This window comes from Balaenoptera ricei, chromosome 13 (genome assembly GCF_028023285.1).
Source record: "Balaenoptera ricei isolate mBalRic1 chromosome 13, mBalRic1.hap2, whole genome shotgun sequence".
Taxonomy (NCBI): Eukaryota; Metazoa; Chordata; class Mammalia; order Artiodactyla; family Balaenopteridae; genus Balaenoptera; species Balaenoptera ricei.
In genome coordinates, this window is record NC_082651.1 from 3,155,695 (window position 1) to 3,172,417 (window position 16,723).

Genomic DNA, 16,723 nt, shown 5'->3' on the forward strand with positions numbered 1-16,723 from the left:
GTCACCCTACTCATCCTTGGCCTTTGTCAGCCACACGTTGCCAACCCTGATTTAGTCTGTTTCTAAGTGTCTGTGCCCACAGGAGAAGTGGCTGCCCGTTTTTGTTTTTAATAAAATAAATTTATTTATTTATTTATTCATGGCTGCATTGGGTCTTGGTTGCTGCGTGTGGGCTTTATCTAGCTGCTGAGAGCGGGGGCTACTCTTAGTTGTGGTGCGCGGGCTTCTCATTGCGGTGGCTTCTCTTGTTGTGGAGCACGTGTGGGCTTCAGTAGTTGTGGCTCACCGGCTCTAGAGCACAGGCTCAGTAGTTGTGGCGCACGGGCTTAGTTGCTCCACGACATGTGGGATCTTCCCGGACCAGGAATCAAACCCGTGTCCCCTGCACTGGCAGGCAGATTCTTAACCACTGCACCACCAGGGAAGTCCGTCTGCCCTGTTTTTATGGGTAAATAAAACCAGTGTAAAAGAGCATCCTTGAAGCCTGTAAACATTTAGGTTTCAAGAAAATAGGTCTATGTTTGGTGGTACAACTTTTGGAACAAATAAGAATTAGCCAACTTAGGCAGCAAGCGAAGGGAGCAGCAGGAGGTGTGCACGCCTGTCGTGCCAGGGCCCTGATGGTGGTGCTAGAGAAACACCACGGGGAGCAGGGGTTCGAGGACAGTGAGGGGCCAGCCTTTCCTGGATGTTGGGGTCATTGCAGATGGAAGGCCAGGCGGATGAGAGCAAACCGGAGCTGCCTTTTGGAGGCGGGAGGAGACACATGAAGGGCTGTGAGGGTTTTTCCTTTTGTTCTTGTGCAAACAGACATGGATAACTGGACCACACGTTCCCAGGAAGCAGAGGGAGAGACGGTGGGGTGCACGCCCCCCCCCGCCACACCCACACACACACACCGCACACACACCGCACACCCCACACACACCCCCACACACCACACACACCACACACACACCACACACACTGTACACACACCATACAGACAACACACCACACACACACACCACACACACACACCATACACACCACACACACACCATACACACCACACACACACCATACACACACACCACAACCACACACACACCACACACAACCACACACACACCACACACACAACACACCACACACACAACACAACACACACACAACACACCACATACACACACCATACACACCCCACACACACCACACACCACACACACACATACACACCGCACACACACCATACACAGACAACACACCACACACACACCACACACATACACACCGCACACACACCATACACAGACGACACACCACACAACACACCACACACACACCACACACACATACACACCGCACACACACCATACACAGACAATACACCACACACACACCACACACACACACCACACCACACACACACCACACACACACCACACCACACACACAACACACCACACACACACCACACACACCACACACCATACCACACACACACCACACACACACACCCCCCACACACCCCACACCCCACACCACACACCACACACCACACACACACACACGTGCTAGTTACGGACCGGAGGCCGATCGCCATCCTAGCCCGCATAATGATGCTTGTCCTGCGTAGACAGAACTGACACGTTTAGAGATTAAATATCCAGATAGTATCTTAAAGGTGATTTAAACTCTTTGGAGCTAGAACTAAACTCGTTCGGAGACTGTGTGTTTTATCTCAGTCTCCCAGGGCCTAAGACGGTACCTAGAAAAGAGAGGTTACTTAATATATCCTTGTTGACTGGATTTAAAAGTCCGCAGGACATCAAAACAAGTGTCACTATTCTTAGTTTATGGTCTTAAGGTCAGAAATCTGACATTTGTAATTGCCCATTTTCAGTATCCAAAAGATAATTCCAAAGACAGCAGTTCACCTTACTCAAGCCTTGTCTCTCACACAAAACATTTCTTAACATGAGCATAGACAAATCAAGCTTGTTAAACGTTTTTGAAAGTTACCAGTTTATATATCAAGGTATAATAATACCTCCCTGATCCCTGCCTATATAGTCAGAAAAGGCTCAGTAAATGAAGCCATAAATATACAGCAGTAGGCATAGTCATTCTCAGAAGAATCCCAAAATGGATTTCAAATGAATTTTAAATATATTATAACACGTTTTTAAAAATAGCAACATCCCTCAAGCTGGTGTTCCTCTGCCTTTCACCAGAATTTTTATTTAAGAGAAAACAGTTCCGCTGGACTAATGGAAAGAGTGTCGGGGTAGCAGAGCTGGTTCGTGTGTTGATCCGTCTGTCCATAGAGAAACAAACTGGCGCAGAGTGTTCTCTGGCTTCCCTTCTGGTGTGAGAGCCCTTGCCTTTGGACAGAGGATCTCTGATTTATAGGCCGCTGCGCCCGGCTAGGACACCCGGGGCCCCGCTGGTACCTGGAGCCTGGGTCAGGGGAGCTGGCAGTTCCGTGCAGAGATGTCGGGAACATCTCTTGGTGAGGCTTGTGCTTCTTGGCCTGACCAGGCCCCATCCGGGGCTGTGCAGCTGTGTGTTCACATGGGTTTGGATCCAAACACAGTAAGAACAGTTCCACCCGCTGTGGAAGCAGCAGTGTATCTGGAAGGGGGAAGAGGCCAGAGGCGGAGGAGAAAGAATGCAGCTCAGGATCTGTTGCATTAGAAATTGTACCAGCATCGGACGCCAAGCCCCATTACATCTGGGGTTTGCTATGCACAGTGGGTTGTTCACATAAAACATTCCTCGTTTCCACTCTGGATGTTGCCTACATGTTTGTGCTCTGGGATATTTGTGTTCGCCCGCCGCCCATCCGTGTGTCCGTTCATTCCTTCCCCAGGTGTTTATGAAGCGCCTGACCCGTGTTTGTCACCTGGCGTGGCCCCAGTGACCCTAGGGCCCACCTTTGCGGGGCTTATGGTTGGGGGCTGTGGGGTGCGCGGGCAGTCAGCATCCTGTGGTGTCACAAAAACACTGCATTTTCCAACACATTCTTCAGAAGAGCGAGCCCACATGCAACAGACCAATTTTCTTAATTCTCTCTGAAAAGCCCTGGATGTTGGTAAGCCATGGCGTTTCCCACCTGGGACCCCGGGTGGCATTTAAAGCTGGGCATGGCTTCTTCGGCACTGACTTACTGAGGCTCCTTCCTGCTTGTGGGAAGGCTTTTGGGAGTGTTTGCAGATTTCTCTGGAGGAATCGAGGATGTTAGGGCAGTCTCCTGGAGCAGCGTGGATAGAGAAAGACGTGTGGGTTTCGAGGGGCAGGAGGCAATTGGCATCTTTGGGGTCAGATTAAAGTACGTAGTTGAGGAAAGGGAGCATTGAAGAGGGTGCTCCACGGACACTCGTGCGGCCCAAAGGGCCTCCTGTTCAGGAAACACCTGAAACTCTGCCCCTCCCTTGATTCCCAAGAAGTGTTTTTGGTTAAAACAAAAAAATGCACGTGCTTCCTGGGCTCTAAATACCCTCCTTCCATCTCCCTACTCCTTGCTTTCTCTCCTTTCCCCACCTCTCCACTTCCTCTCCTCCTCCCTTTTCTTCTTGTTTCTCTTCTCTCTTCCCTCCCCTCCACCAGCCCGCAACTCCAGACACTGATAGTTCTTCAACCTGAGAAGATAAAAATAGCCCACACGTATAAGCCTGTGGACCTTGCAGATAGTCATTATTTTCCATGGGGGAGCCCTGCGCATTGCTGCCCACTGCGCTCTGAACCCGTGTCCTTGCCTCTGACTCAGCGCAGGTGGAGAATGGGTTTTAATCGGAGATCAAAGCTCTCCCTGTCCCGCCACCCCAGGCCTGTCAGCACCCACCCCTCACCCTGGGACTTTGCTCTCCCAGCACTGTGGTCGGTGGCTGGGCCTGTGGCCACAGCTGTAAACTTGCCCCCTAAGATCCGGGTGCTTGTTCAGAGCCGAGGGGGATGACATCAGAGGATGACTTAACCCCGGGGGAGGGGTGAGAACTCCCCGACGCTGGGATTTGGGTTTGGTTCATGAATAACAAGTCAGCAGTCACACCTGCGGTCCAGATGTCTCCTCGCTTGCTGCTGCTTCGTATTCTCAGCACCTGTGCACCAGGTGATGGGCAGGAGTGACAGGTAACCCGCGGGGAGGGATACGGCAGTTGAGAGAGGGTAAGCAGATTGTGCACAATTAGGTTAAAAAAACCCCCAAGATGTTCTGTTTTTTTTTTTTAATTAACTAATTAATTTATTTTCGGTGGCGTTGGGCTTTGTTGCCGCACGCGGGCTTTCTCTAGTTGTGGCGAGCGGGGGCTACTCTTCGTTGCGGTGCGCGGGCTTCTCATTGCGGTGGCTTCTCTTGTGGAGCACGGGCTCTAGGGGTGCAGGCTTCAGTAGTTATGGCGCACAGGCTCAGTAGTTGTGGTGCATGGGCTCAGTAGTGGCACATTGGCTCTAGTGCACAGGCTCAGTAGTTGTGGCACATGGGTTCAGTAGTTGTGGCTCGCGGGCTCTAGAGCGCAGGCTCAGTAGCTGTGGTGCACGGGCTTAGTTGTTCCGCGGCATGTGGGATCTTCCCGGACCGGGGCTCGAACCCGTGTCCCCTGCGTTGGCAGGTGGATTCTTAACCACTGCGCCACCAGGGTAGCCCAACCAGGCATTTTATAAGATTACAAAATGGAGTTATAGGAGGCGTCTAATGCAAGGCTATAGCTAAGTTTTTGCCATTAAAAAGAGGCTTAAGATGGATCGTATAACTTTAAATACACAATTTTGTATAATAGTTTTCTATTTGGTAGCATTTGATTAAAGAAGAATTGGTTTTAAACACTTTGTGGTGGAGGGGACGCTCTTAGTCTCCTCAGTAGCTCGTGGGCTACTGATTCTGACGCTCAGGGTTTGTGCTTCTTGTAACTTTGCCGGAAATGCGGCCAGATTTGTGTCCCTCTGCTCTGCCCCTCGTTAGTGATGGTCTCACTTTCCACCCCAACTTGTTGGTTTAAGCAGAAGTGCTGTCCTAGCCAATAAAACTGGAGTGACTTCTCAGAGGAGATAAGGAACAAGATGAGAGAGAGATCCACCAGCGTCCAAGACAGTTCTGCAGAAACGGGGGCTGTCGGACCCTCCGGGCAGGTCGCGGCCACACGGGTCCTCCTGGGAGTTGGTTTCAGTGATGGGGGCGTTGTCTCGGGGTCACCTCGGTCCCCTTCAGCTGACATGGAGGCCTGTGTGTTCTCACAGTTTACTCTGTTAAATGACTTCTGTCCCAGTCCTGCAGAGTTGGAGGAGGTAGAAAGCATATCCCAGGTCTGAGCACCACCAGGGCCTTACCTGGGACGACAACAGTTCCCCACTTCGACGGCTCCAGAGCACAGGAACGGTGCCCAGTGGGGCTGGTGCGGTCTGTGGTCTGTCGTCTCCTTTCCCCTGCAGGGCCTGCGCTTGTCCAAACCCACATGGAACCAACCACCTTTCCATTTAGATCGGGAGTTTCTTTTTTCCAAGTGAGATGGCTGTTTGGGAATGCTCATATGAATCTTCTGTTTTCATTAATATTCCTGGCCTCCAGTTTTTCCATCCATAAAATGAGGTAGTCATAGATAATCTCCCAAATTGTTTCCAGATTAAAAAATTTTATGATCTATAGCCCTATCTCCTTTCCTTGTTCTTATTTCAAATCCTCAAGTCATTATTCTTTAATTTGTGTGACCAGAACAGGCAAATAAGCTTCCACAGGTAAATGGCAGCCTTTATTCAAAAAATCTATATGTTGGAGGGACGGCGCTTAACTGCGATGAGCTAAACGATGGCCACTCTCAAGGCCAGTAACTGAGGAATTACAGGAAAGCATTGCATCTTCTGCCAACATAGCCGCTGCAACCTGACGGTGGCCTTAGGACAAAGGATATTTACATGTTGTGTTTCAGAACAAAAATTCAAACGCTCAGGAGCCTCATCTTCTGATGTTATTGCAAGAATTTCCAGACAATGTTTTCTTTAACCCCAGGAAAAGCAATTCAGAGGGCTGGCTCTCGCCACATGTGTCCAGCTGCATGCTTCATACTTTTGGGAAAAAACTGTCCTAATAAACACAGAAGTAACCAAGTATGGATGCTTGAAAGCTGTCCATTTCTTTGCTTACAGTTGTCAGGATCTTATATACACAAGAGTACAAAATAAATAAACACTATCAAATTAGCTATTATCTCATAAACCAGGCAGCAATATTTCATTTGCATCCTGGGGTATTATTTTGGAATTTCACTCTGAAGTGGGTGGAAATGACTGAAAATGGAATCAAGTTTAATCAGAGTTTGTGAAACATCGCTCAGAGTTACACAGTCGACCTGTCTCCATATTTAATAATTTATAAAGCTTTTTCACTTGTAGCGAATCAAATATTGCCACTTGAGAAGATACTTCTAAAGAAGTTGGACCATGTTTCTAATGGCTCGGAGGCGTTTCTCCACCCCTAGTCTTCCCAGGGTAGACCGGCTCTTTCTGGGGTAGTGCTGACATGTTTGTGCAGGAACCACATGGGGGGGGGGAGGGGGAAACCTCCCGCCTTCCTCTGCCCCTACCCTGTCCTTTCTGCTCAGACACACACCACACTCATCCTGGAAAAATGCAGCTCGAGGTGTCGCCTGGAGTGGCCGTTGACTGCCGCCGTCACTGTGTTTCCCACCGTGATAATCCCTGTCCTTGGAAGCCAGCCTTTCCCTTTCTCCTGCTCCCTGGATACCTGGGCTGGGAGAGGATAGTCTTGTCATCTGGGAGGAATGAGGCCCCCGGGGCGGCTCCTCTTGGGCAGGGGCCGGGCGTGCTTCCCAGTGAAGCCGGGTCGAGGTGATGCTCTGACACCCCTCCCTTGGCTTCTGTGGTTTCTTCTTATTCAAATGCATGAATCATAAAGGGGAGCTCATGGAAAGTCTTTTTATAGCAATGAGCATATTGTTTTCTATCCCTGCTGTGCTATTTGGGGGCAGGGAGAATGGGAAGATGTGAGGTTGCGTCCCACGTTTGAAGCAGGCACTCCTTTCCAGGGGATGAGGGCTCTGATGCCAGCTCTTTCTTGGGTCCAAAACTGAGATCACGTTTTCTGACACGGTCACCCAGAATTGGGACTTTTAAAAGAAGTGGAATGCACTCAGACACAGAACTGCCCCCAGCAAAGTTCTTAAAAGTATCATTGAAAATTAACACCCGCTTCAAGGGTGAGTGTCGATTGCTCACGCGGAGGATGTAGCCACCGGTGGGAAAGGTGATGGGAAGGGTGACCCTCACCGAGCCTGTCCTTTGTCTCCTCCCTGGACACGGGCCATCGAGCACGCTCACCGAGCCTGTCCTTTGTCTCCTCCCTGGTAGGTGCAGAAATCTGGTGCCAGGATGACCGAGCGCTTCGACTGCCGCCACTGCGAGGACTCCCTCTTCGGCAGGAAGTACGTCCTGCGGGAGGAGCGGCCCTACTGCGTGGCCTGCTTCGAGGCCCTCTTCGCCAGCACGTGCGAGGAGTGCGGGAACCTGATCGGCTGCGACTGCAAGGTACCCGGCCCCTGGGCGTCCCCCAGCCCCGTGCCCCCCGCCCTCCCTCGGGCCTCCCAGCCCCCCTGGACTCGACTCCCCGAGAACCTCACGCTTCTCAGCACAGTTGTGCTCACGTCCTGGTCCTCATCAGCCTGGACACGCTGCAGGCCCCTCTGCTGGCCTCGGACCCTCCACCGGCCTTTCCCAGCCGCCTCCCCACGGGCGTGGTCTCTGCCCGTCCCAGTCCTGCTGCCCCTGGTCGGGGCTTTTCCAGGACGTGTGCGCCGAGCCTCCCAGGTCCACCTGTGGTGGCCCCGTGGTCCGCATCCTTATCCAACCAGCCTCCTGCCGCCCAATCCCGTGCTCCTCCGAGGGCAGCGCTCTCCCTCCTGGGCTGACTCGTGGGGCAGGTGCAGGCGGTCAGTGTTGGCGCAGCGAGTGTGCACGTGGGAGAGCCGGCGCCCACCCCCGGCTGGAGGGGCTGAGAGGCCCTGCCTGCACTGGGGCGTCGGGGGAGCTTGTCTTCTTCGTGGGGAGGGTCAGGATGTGCGGCTGCCGGCTGAGCAGGTAGGGCTGGCTCTGCTGGGGGCGATCCGGAGTGGTCCAGCGCGTGTCTGCCCTATTTCTGTCGCATCCGTCCTTCCCATGACGGTCAGTAAGCAGCCGGCTTACTGGCGCTAGGTGTTCAGTGACAGTCGAGGGATAATTCCCGTCTTACGGGGAAGAAGCCTTTGCCCTGAGCAGAGACAAAGGGTGTGGGATGGCCCCACTTGAGCCCGAGCAGTGGCACGTGGAGCGGAAGGGACACGGGACTCGGCACCTGTCCCGCGGAAGCCTTAAAGCATCCAGGGCCTTGGCTACGACCACGAGCAAAAGTAGCCGGTCCTGCTTGTCTGAAAGCCGCCCGCCCTCCGACCTCCAGCTCTGTGTGATGTGTGTCCGAGTCCCTCTGCCTTCATCTCCAGGCCAGGCACAAGAGCTCAGACACCACGCTGCCCCGTTCCATCCTGGCTCTGCGTCTCACTGGCCGTGTGATCGCGGGCCCGTGGCTTGACCCCTCTGTGCCCGTCTGCACGTTTATAAAAGGGAGCTACAACAAGGGAGGCTGCGTCATGGGTTCTCGTGGTGTGTAGCTATCACGCAATCAGTGCCCTGAGGAGCAGCTGATGGTGTGGAAAACTCCAACCCCCTCTTCTCTTCCGACTGCTTCCCTGCAATTTGCTCCCTCCCCCTGCCTCTCGAAGCTTCGCCCTGTCTCTTTTATCAGTTTTCACTAGAGAAACATCAATAAAGATGTCCGCTTTGAGGAAGAACTAAGAAGCAGAGAAAACAATTATTATTTTATAAAGGCTTTACCTGGAAAAGACATAAGTAGGTGAGAGGTTCAGATATCATTCTGACAAACAACTGTGGTTTAAAGGAGATGTTTTGGAGATTTAGGGCTCATCATCCTTGCCCCGGGGGCTAAAGTAAAAACAAAAGCGAAGTCACTGATCATTTCTTCAGTACGATTTAGTGGGCAGACCCTTGAAACTAGTTATCCTTCAGCACATGCTTTAGGAGCAGATAAACAAGAATTCCCCAAATGGGGCCAAAATCAACAAGAGTGCTGCAAAGTCAGGCGTCAATCACGCTGAACTTTTCAACCCGGATAACGGTTCACTCTCTGGAGTTACGCCACGTGATTCTGCGCACGTGGGAAGGGAAAAGATGTGAACTTGCAGTTAGACCTTGCCACTTGGGGCTTCTGAATACCTGGAACGGCTTTCTTGGCTTTCAGAAGTAATTACGCAGTTGGTTTTGTGGAGGCAGTGATGGCAGGAAAAATGTGCCCGCACCTGGGGAAGAGGGGCCCCAGCCTGGCAGGCGGGGTGCTGGGCAGAGCTGGCGGGTCTGGTGGCCCGTCTCTCGTCTGAAAATAGCAGGGGCGCCACAAGCCCCACTTGGGTCTCCCTCCGAAGGACATGGGTGTATAACCTAAAATACTGCAAGCCACCGGGGATTAGGCTGATGTTGTGGGTATTGACTGACTTTCAAATGAGGTAGGCAGGACTTCAGGATGACCTGCTTCCATAGGTAGCTTACCTGTGTTTGAGCATCATTTCTATGCAGACTCTCTTTCTGTTCTTTTTTTCCGTTTAGTTAACTCTGAGGAAATGCTGTCATCTCCAGGGGTAAAAATCATTCATTTGTATGGCCAGGGGAATAGTTGACAACAGGTAATACAAATAAAAATGTATGATCCTCTGACCTTATGCTCTTCCGGAAATTTTTCCTGGACACCTGTGGATACCAGCAAAATATATGGGTTTTTTTGCCTGATTACAGATGTTTTTCGGGGGATAGGTCTACCTAAGTCCCGGGCTTCAAAAAGTCCAGAAACCAAAGAAAAGATAAGCTGGGCCAGTACTCAGAGGTGGCTGCTGGTCCCTCGCATCAGCAAATTGGTGCCTTTAGCAAACTCTGGGCCGCAAACCTGGCTCAGGCTTTGGGTTTTCCGTGTCTCTGCGAGCAGCGCCATAAAGTCAGACGGGCCTCCAAACCCACCCACCCGCGTGCCTGGAGGGGGCCGCGAAGAGGAAGAGGTGATAACAGTCAAAGGACCTTCTGCAGGTCTAAAACCAGCATTGGGGGCTTCCCTGGTGGTGCAGTGGTTAAGAATCCGCCTGCCAATGCAGGGGACATGGGTTCGAGCCCTGGTCCAGGAAGATCCCACATGCCGCGAAGCGACTAAGCCTGTGTGCCACAACTAGTGAGCCTGCGCTCTAGAGCCCACGAGCCGCAACTACTGAGCCCACGTGCCACAACTACTGAAGCCCGCGCGCCTAGAGCCTGTGCTCCGCAACAAGAGAAGCCACCGCAATGAGAAGCCTGCGCACCGCAACGAAGAGTAGCCCCCGCTCACCACAGCTAGAGAAAGCCCGCGTGCAGCAACGAAGACCCGACGCAGCCAAAAGTTAAAAATAAATAAATAGTAAAAATAAATTTAAAAACCAAGTAAACAGGTCCCCTTGAGGGCACACCTGGGACAGGCCTGCACAGCGTCGTTCTTCAAGGATTTGAAAGGATGTGCAGTTGGGGACATGGTAGCCTGACAGTCTCAGAGTGCAGAACACCTTTTCAAAGCGCTGAGGACGAATGACACGGCAGATCCACCGATGAGGTGAAATCCCGTGGATTTGAGGACCGGCTAGTTTGGGAATCAGCATCTGAGCTTCCCCCAGCCCAGGAGGGATAGACAGGGTGTAAAGGACGGTGAGGGAACCCCCTGCCCGCAGCTGCCCTCGTTAACTGGTGGGCGAGGGGGTGCTCCAGGCCGCTGACCCCCCACTGCGGCTCAGCTGAGGTCTCAACGAGGGCACATTGGGAGCAAAGCCACAGGCGCTTCCCATATTAGGAATATTTCTGAAATGGAAAAATATAAATTCTGAAAGGAAGTGTTTGGGCCTTATCTTACCTTGTGTATCAGACATTTTACTGCAATTTATGACATTCTGCGTGCATAAGATTAGCATTGGTCTTTTTTCTGGGACGTGTCAAAGATTTTTTTTCTTCCTTTTTGTTGTTTCTCCCCTTCATGCTCTCTCTCTACAGAACCTGAAAACCAGGGTATTTCTAGGACATTTCCAAGTTCTTGAAAGTCAGTCAGTGCGTCCATATGTCTTAGCCTTGAACCTCCAGCATCTAAATGGTATCTTTGGGGACCATCTGGCATACTCGACACATAACAGAATTAAGTGAGACGAGACTAGCTCGGTACTAAAAACCAAAACTAAAACTCCGTTTGGAGCCGTGCGCAGCAGAGGTGGAAAGAGCCGCTAGGAACCCAGCTTTACACACGAGCATTCAGAGCCGCCGTGCGTTTCGGTTCAGGCACCGGGTCGAATCAACCTAACCTAACCTGGAGCCTTGGCCTTTCTGTGCCGTTTTCCGGTCCGTCCCCACGAGCCCCGAGCCCCCAAAGCCAGTGGCATTTCCCACCTCCGCGCCCACAGGGCATGGACTCTGCAGAAGTGAGTTCAGGAGGAGGTGGTGACGTGAATTATCAACTTGACTCAGACTCGCTTTTCAGGACCCCACGAGAGAAGGAGGATTACCGGGAAACCCGACAGCACAGCAGCAGATGAGGGCTTCCGTGTGTGGTCCTGAACGAGCTGCATGACGTGGGCTTTTCCGGGGGTGCCCGCGGGGGTGGCACCAGGGGCACAGCGTCCTGCAGGGCCAGCATCACTCATGGCCACGCAGGCGTCACCGAGCGGCTGGTGCCCGCGCGGGGCCTCACAGCCGAGGGGGCGGAGGGGCGGGCCTCCCGAGGTCAGGCACGGGCACGGGGTGAGAGAGGAGACTGGGGCAGAGGGTGAGGCTGGGCGAGCTTGCTGAGACCTGCTTGCAGAGATGCTCCCGGGCCGCACGTCAGCAGGAGGGATGCAAGAAACGGGGTTCACGGCGTCTTGGCATTGTTACGTTAAACTTGCTCACCTATCAAATGGGAATAAACCTTATTCCGTGGGGTTACTGTGCGGCTGAAATCAAGGAAGAGGAGACTAAGAATTTTAGAATCAGAAGGGCTGCGGAGGCTGAAAGCACTGTACAGAGCAGTGACTGAGCCAGGAGCTCGGAGCTTAGGTGAGGGCGTCCGTTCCATCCCCGTCTTCACGGGTAAATGTGATCTCAGCAAGTGACGCTTCAGGGCACCTGCTGTCACCACGAGCTGGCATCTAAGACCGACATTAATCGAGCCGTTACAATGTGCCAGGACCGTTGTCAGTGCTTCACCATCATCCCTGTTTCCCCGGGCGGATCTGAGGCTGGGAGAGGTCAGGTGACGCACCCCCAGCCCCACGGCAGGTACGTACGTGGCAGAGCCAGGGTTTGAGTCTGGAGCCGTCTGCTTTAAGTGCTGGGATGAAATACATCAGGCGTTTCAGACACTGTGCTCCTGGGTCCCCGAGGGCACTGGTGGCACAGCAGGTGTGCAGGGCGGTGCCCGGAGGGCAGTCACCGCTGGCTGCAGCTGGAACAGGGGTGGATGGTTCCAGTTCCCCACGGCCCCACCCTCGACAGTGACGCTAGCTTGTTCAGAGACGTTTGTGACTCACCAAGGCTTCTGAGAGCAGGAGCGTGGGTTGGTATTTGTCTCGAGGAGAAACATTTCATCAGAAGGTTTGAGAATTATCAAATGCCCCTGAATGCACATTTCAGGGCTATGGAGTGTTAATGCAGAAACTGTGTGTGTGTGTGTGTGTGTGTGTGCGCGCGCGCACGCGCGCGTCTGAGAGGGGCAAACAAGGGAGCAGCTGTGTGAGGGTCACGGTGCTCCAGGGAAGGGACGGCTGGTAACTCAGCTGCGCCGGCATCCGGGAAGGACAGAGACTAGCTCCCTGGGGCGGGATGGGGGTGGGACCAGGAAGGGGGGATGTTTCCATGTGGCTGCTGTTAACCAGCCTGGAGGGCTAGGCAGAAGCCAGGGCGTGAGCAGTCCTTCCCTCGAATACAGGACGCGGGACGCAGGACAGCAAGTGACCAAGTGACCAGCAGCCTCGGGAGAGTGGAGCTGGGCCTCCAGAAGGTCTAGAAGTCCTGCCTGGGTGCTTAGGGTCTCATCAGGACAGGGTGGTGGTACCCAGATTTCGAGGGAACTTTCTAGTGTCAGATGTCTGTCAACACATGAGCTCTTGTCAACCTAGCTGATGTGTTTTCATGCCGGAAACGTTCACCGTAGGCAAGTGGATTTCTGCAGTGCTTTTGAGCCACGAGATCGTTTTAAATGAGCTTTCCCCTGACCGTCCAGTCACCTAACGATGCGCGGCGCTGTCCTCCTATGGGACTCGCTAACCAGGGCAACTGGTGACAGCTGGTGGCTTCGCTCTCACGATGTCGTCCGTGGAGGGTCCCCCCTGGGCTGTGTTGAAGGTCAGGCCCCAAAGGCAGATGTCCTTGGACTTGGCTTCCTTTCTTCCCCGTTCACTCGCAGCCTCGCTGTCCCCTGCCCTGCCCTCCCGGGCTCGCAGCTCAGAGGGGTGGGGCTCACGGAGGGGACCCGCTGAACTTCTGGAAGGGTGCTTTCCACATGCCACGTGATAATCAAAACTTATTTTTTAATTGTGGTAAAATACACATAACAAAATGTGCCATCTTAACTGTTTGGAAGTGTACAGTTCAGTGGTGCTAAGTACCTACACTCTGTTGTGCGACCATCCACCTCCAGAACCATTTCATCTTGTAAAACTGAAGCTCTGTCCCCACTAACACCCGCACTGCCCCAGCCCTGGGTACCCACCCTGCTGCTTCCTGTCTCTGAACTTACCTCCTCCAGGACCTCATATAAGTGGAATGATTCAGTATTTGTCTTTTTCTGACTGACTTATTTCACTTAGCATGTTCTCAGAGTTCATCCATGTTGTAGAGTGTGTCAGAATTTGTTTCCCTTGTGAGGCGGAATAATAGTCCATGTTTATCCATCATCTGTGGATGGACGCTGGGGTGGCTTCCACCTTTTGGCTGCTGTGAATGTGGGTCTGCAGATTCCTTCTTTTGGTTCTTTGGGGCATATACCCAGAATTGGAATTGCTGGATCATATGGTAATTCTCTTTTTAATTTTTTGAGGAACTGCCATACTGTTTTCCATACAAGAAACTGTTAAATGCATTTATTCTATAATCAGTGTTATAACAGTGATCCCATGATCAAAAACTCCTACTCTTCTTAAATTAGGCTGATTACTGTTCTTAGTTGACAGGGCATTATTTATTTAATTATTTAAATTTTTTGGCCACGACGCTTGTATCATGTGGGATATTAGTTCCCCGAGCAGGAATTGAACCTGTGCCCCCTGCAGGGAAGCACGGAGTCTTAACCACTGGACCACCAGGGAATTCCCAGCGGACGGGACTTTAAATGGTTTGTTCGACTTTCAAAGTCTCAACAAAGACAGTGCTGAATTGCATTCATTCATTTGGCCTCCTTGGTCCAGCCCGGCGGGAACTCTCCCAGCCGGCTGCCTGGAGCCGCGGCACAGCTCCGCCCGGCGCCCCTCTGTCTTGCCCTCCTGGCCTGTGCCCTTTCTCTGCCCAGCTCACTGTATCCTCGGGTCTTCGACGCTCAGCTGATGGCACCTACTGGATCTCTCCTGACCTGCTTTCCACCAGGTTGACCCAGGGCCCCATCCTCAGGCTCTGCCTCTGAGCTTCCCAGCAGCCCGGGCTCCCTCCCGCGGGGATCACAGCCATCATCCAGCACAGTTGGGTTTGCCCAGCGTCCTCGCGGCCAGAGGACTCCCGGGGTCTGTGTGTCCAGGAGAAGCGCTGACGAGTTTCATGTGCCGTTTCTCTTTCTTACGGTCCCCAAGGGAAAGGCACTCGTTTTTCAGACGCATCTCGCACACACCCCCGTCTAAACAGTGGCCCCAAGAACAGCAAGGGAAGCATCCTACCTGACTCATTCCAGCCCCTCGTTGCCCATTTGCCCCCCTCGCTGTGGGTCCAGCAGAGCCCACGCCCCCGGCCCCTCTCACGTCTCACGTCTCGTGTGCTCTGGGCCTGCAGGACTTGTCCTACAAGGACCGGCACTGGCACGAGGCCTGTTTCCACTGCTCGCGGTGCAGGGGGTCCCTTGTGGACAAGCCGTTCGCTGCCAAGGAGGACCAGCTGCTCTGCACCGACTGCTACTCGCAGGAGTACTCGTCCCGCTGCCAGGAGTGCAAGAAGAGCATCATGCCAGGTGGGCACCCAGCCGCTGCCTCCCGCCCGCCCGCCCCCGCAGAGAGAGAGAGAGAGAGAGACAGAGTGTGTGTCCGTGAGCGTGCGTGTGGATGTGCCTGTGCGCGCTTCCCCCGCCCCCTCTGCCTCCGTCCCGCCCACCCCCGCAGAGCGTGCGCGCGCGTGAGTGCGTGTGTGCGCGCGCTTCCCCCGCCCTCTCCGCGCCCTCTGCGCACGCGCGGAATTCCTGCCCCGTTGGTTACTGCCGCAAATGGGTGCTGGGCCGAGAGCTGGGCGCTGTGCCCTCATGCAGGTTACCTTCCCGGCAGGCTCGGCGGCAGCTGCGTCCAGTGCCAAGGCCAGTGATGGGTGACCTGTCTGTTGGTGGGGGAGGATGGGACTGTGTCCCTTGCTCTTTGGGGGGACTTTAGTTTCTTTGTTTTATGGCAGAGAGGAATCTTTCATTTTAAAGAACAGAGTGGACAAAAATACTTAATGGAATTCTTCAATACAGAATTTAAAAAACGAATCTTGTTAGACACGCACACAGTGCGGGCAAGAAGAGACTAAGATTTGGACCTTGGATGGTTCATCGGCTACTTAGGGTCAGTGACGTCCTCTGTGTGACCAGTAAGGGGTGGCTGGACGGTATAGCCTTGCCAGATTTAGCAAATAAAATACAGGACTCCCAGACAAATCGGAATTTCAGCTAATCCCACCTGGGACCTCGGTAATCTGGCATCCCTACCAGAGAGCCACCTAAAACCGGGAGAGGACTCCGTCCATTGACCGTCTTTGGGGATGTGGCCCCCGAATCAGGCTCAGGCTGGGGGAGTGGGGGTCAGGGTCACAGCCCGGGACCCCCAGCTCTTAGGAAGCTCAATACAGCTGTGCAGGGAGCCCTCAAATTGCCCTGGAAGGCATCTGTCCTCAAGACAGCTTCTTTGGTAGATACGCTTCCTTTAGTCCTGGGAAAGTTTAGAATTAAGGGCATACATATAAAGAGAATCCAACCCAGAGCAATAATAGTGTGTTAAATAATCTGGTAAAGTGTGGGTGAAGTGTAGAAAAAATTTCATCTAAAGAGTAAATTAACCTTATGATGCTGACTGAAAGTGTGCAATCAAGTAAGTGATTTAGGCTTGTGGTTTTACACTGGAATTTTCTTAATTTGTAAATGGTTTTGACGCTTAAGATATTTTAGGATTCATCATATTTATAAGTTTAATTCATTTCAACAACAATTACTTAAGAACTTGAGGGACTTCCCTGGCGGTCCAGTGGTAAACAATCCGCCCTCCAATGCAGCGGATGAGGGTTTGATCCCTGGTTGAGGAACTAAGATCCCACATGCCCCGGGGCAACTAAGTCCGCGCGCTGCAACTACTGAGCCTGAGCGCCTCAACAAGAGAGCTCGAGTGCCGCAGACTACAGAGCCCACGCGCTCTGGAGCCCGTGTGCCACAGCTAGAGAGAAGCCCGAGCGCACCAACAAAAGATCCTGAATGCCGCAACTAAGACCCAAC

At 52.9% G+C, this 16,723-nt stretch overlaps 1 protein-coding gene across 3 annotated transcripts in view; it reads left to right on the top strand.

Moving 5' to 3' along the window:
• FHL2 (four and a half LIM domains 2) overlaps positions 1-16,723 on the top strand; it is a 55,650-nt gene that overhangs the window by 34,008 nt on the left and 4,919 nt on the right. For all 3 annotated transcript variants that reach the window (XM_059943318.1, XM_059943317.1, XM_059943316.1), the window contains exons 2-3: positions 7,342-7,518; positions 15,046-15,220. In XM_059943318.1, coding sequence (XP_059799301.1) covers positions 7,363-7,518; positions 15,046-15,220 — 331 coding nt within the window. In that variant the 5' untranslated portion in view covers positions 7,342-7,362. The remainder of the gene's footprint in view (positions 1-7,341; positions 7,519-15,045; positions 15,221-16,723) is intronic.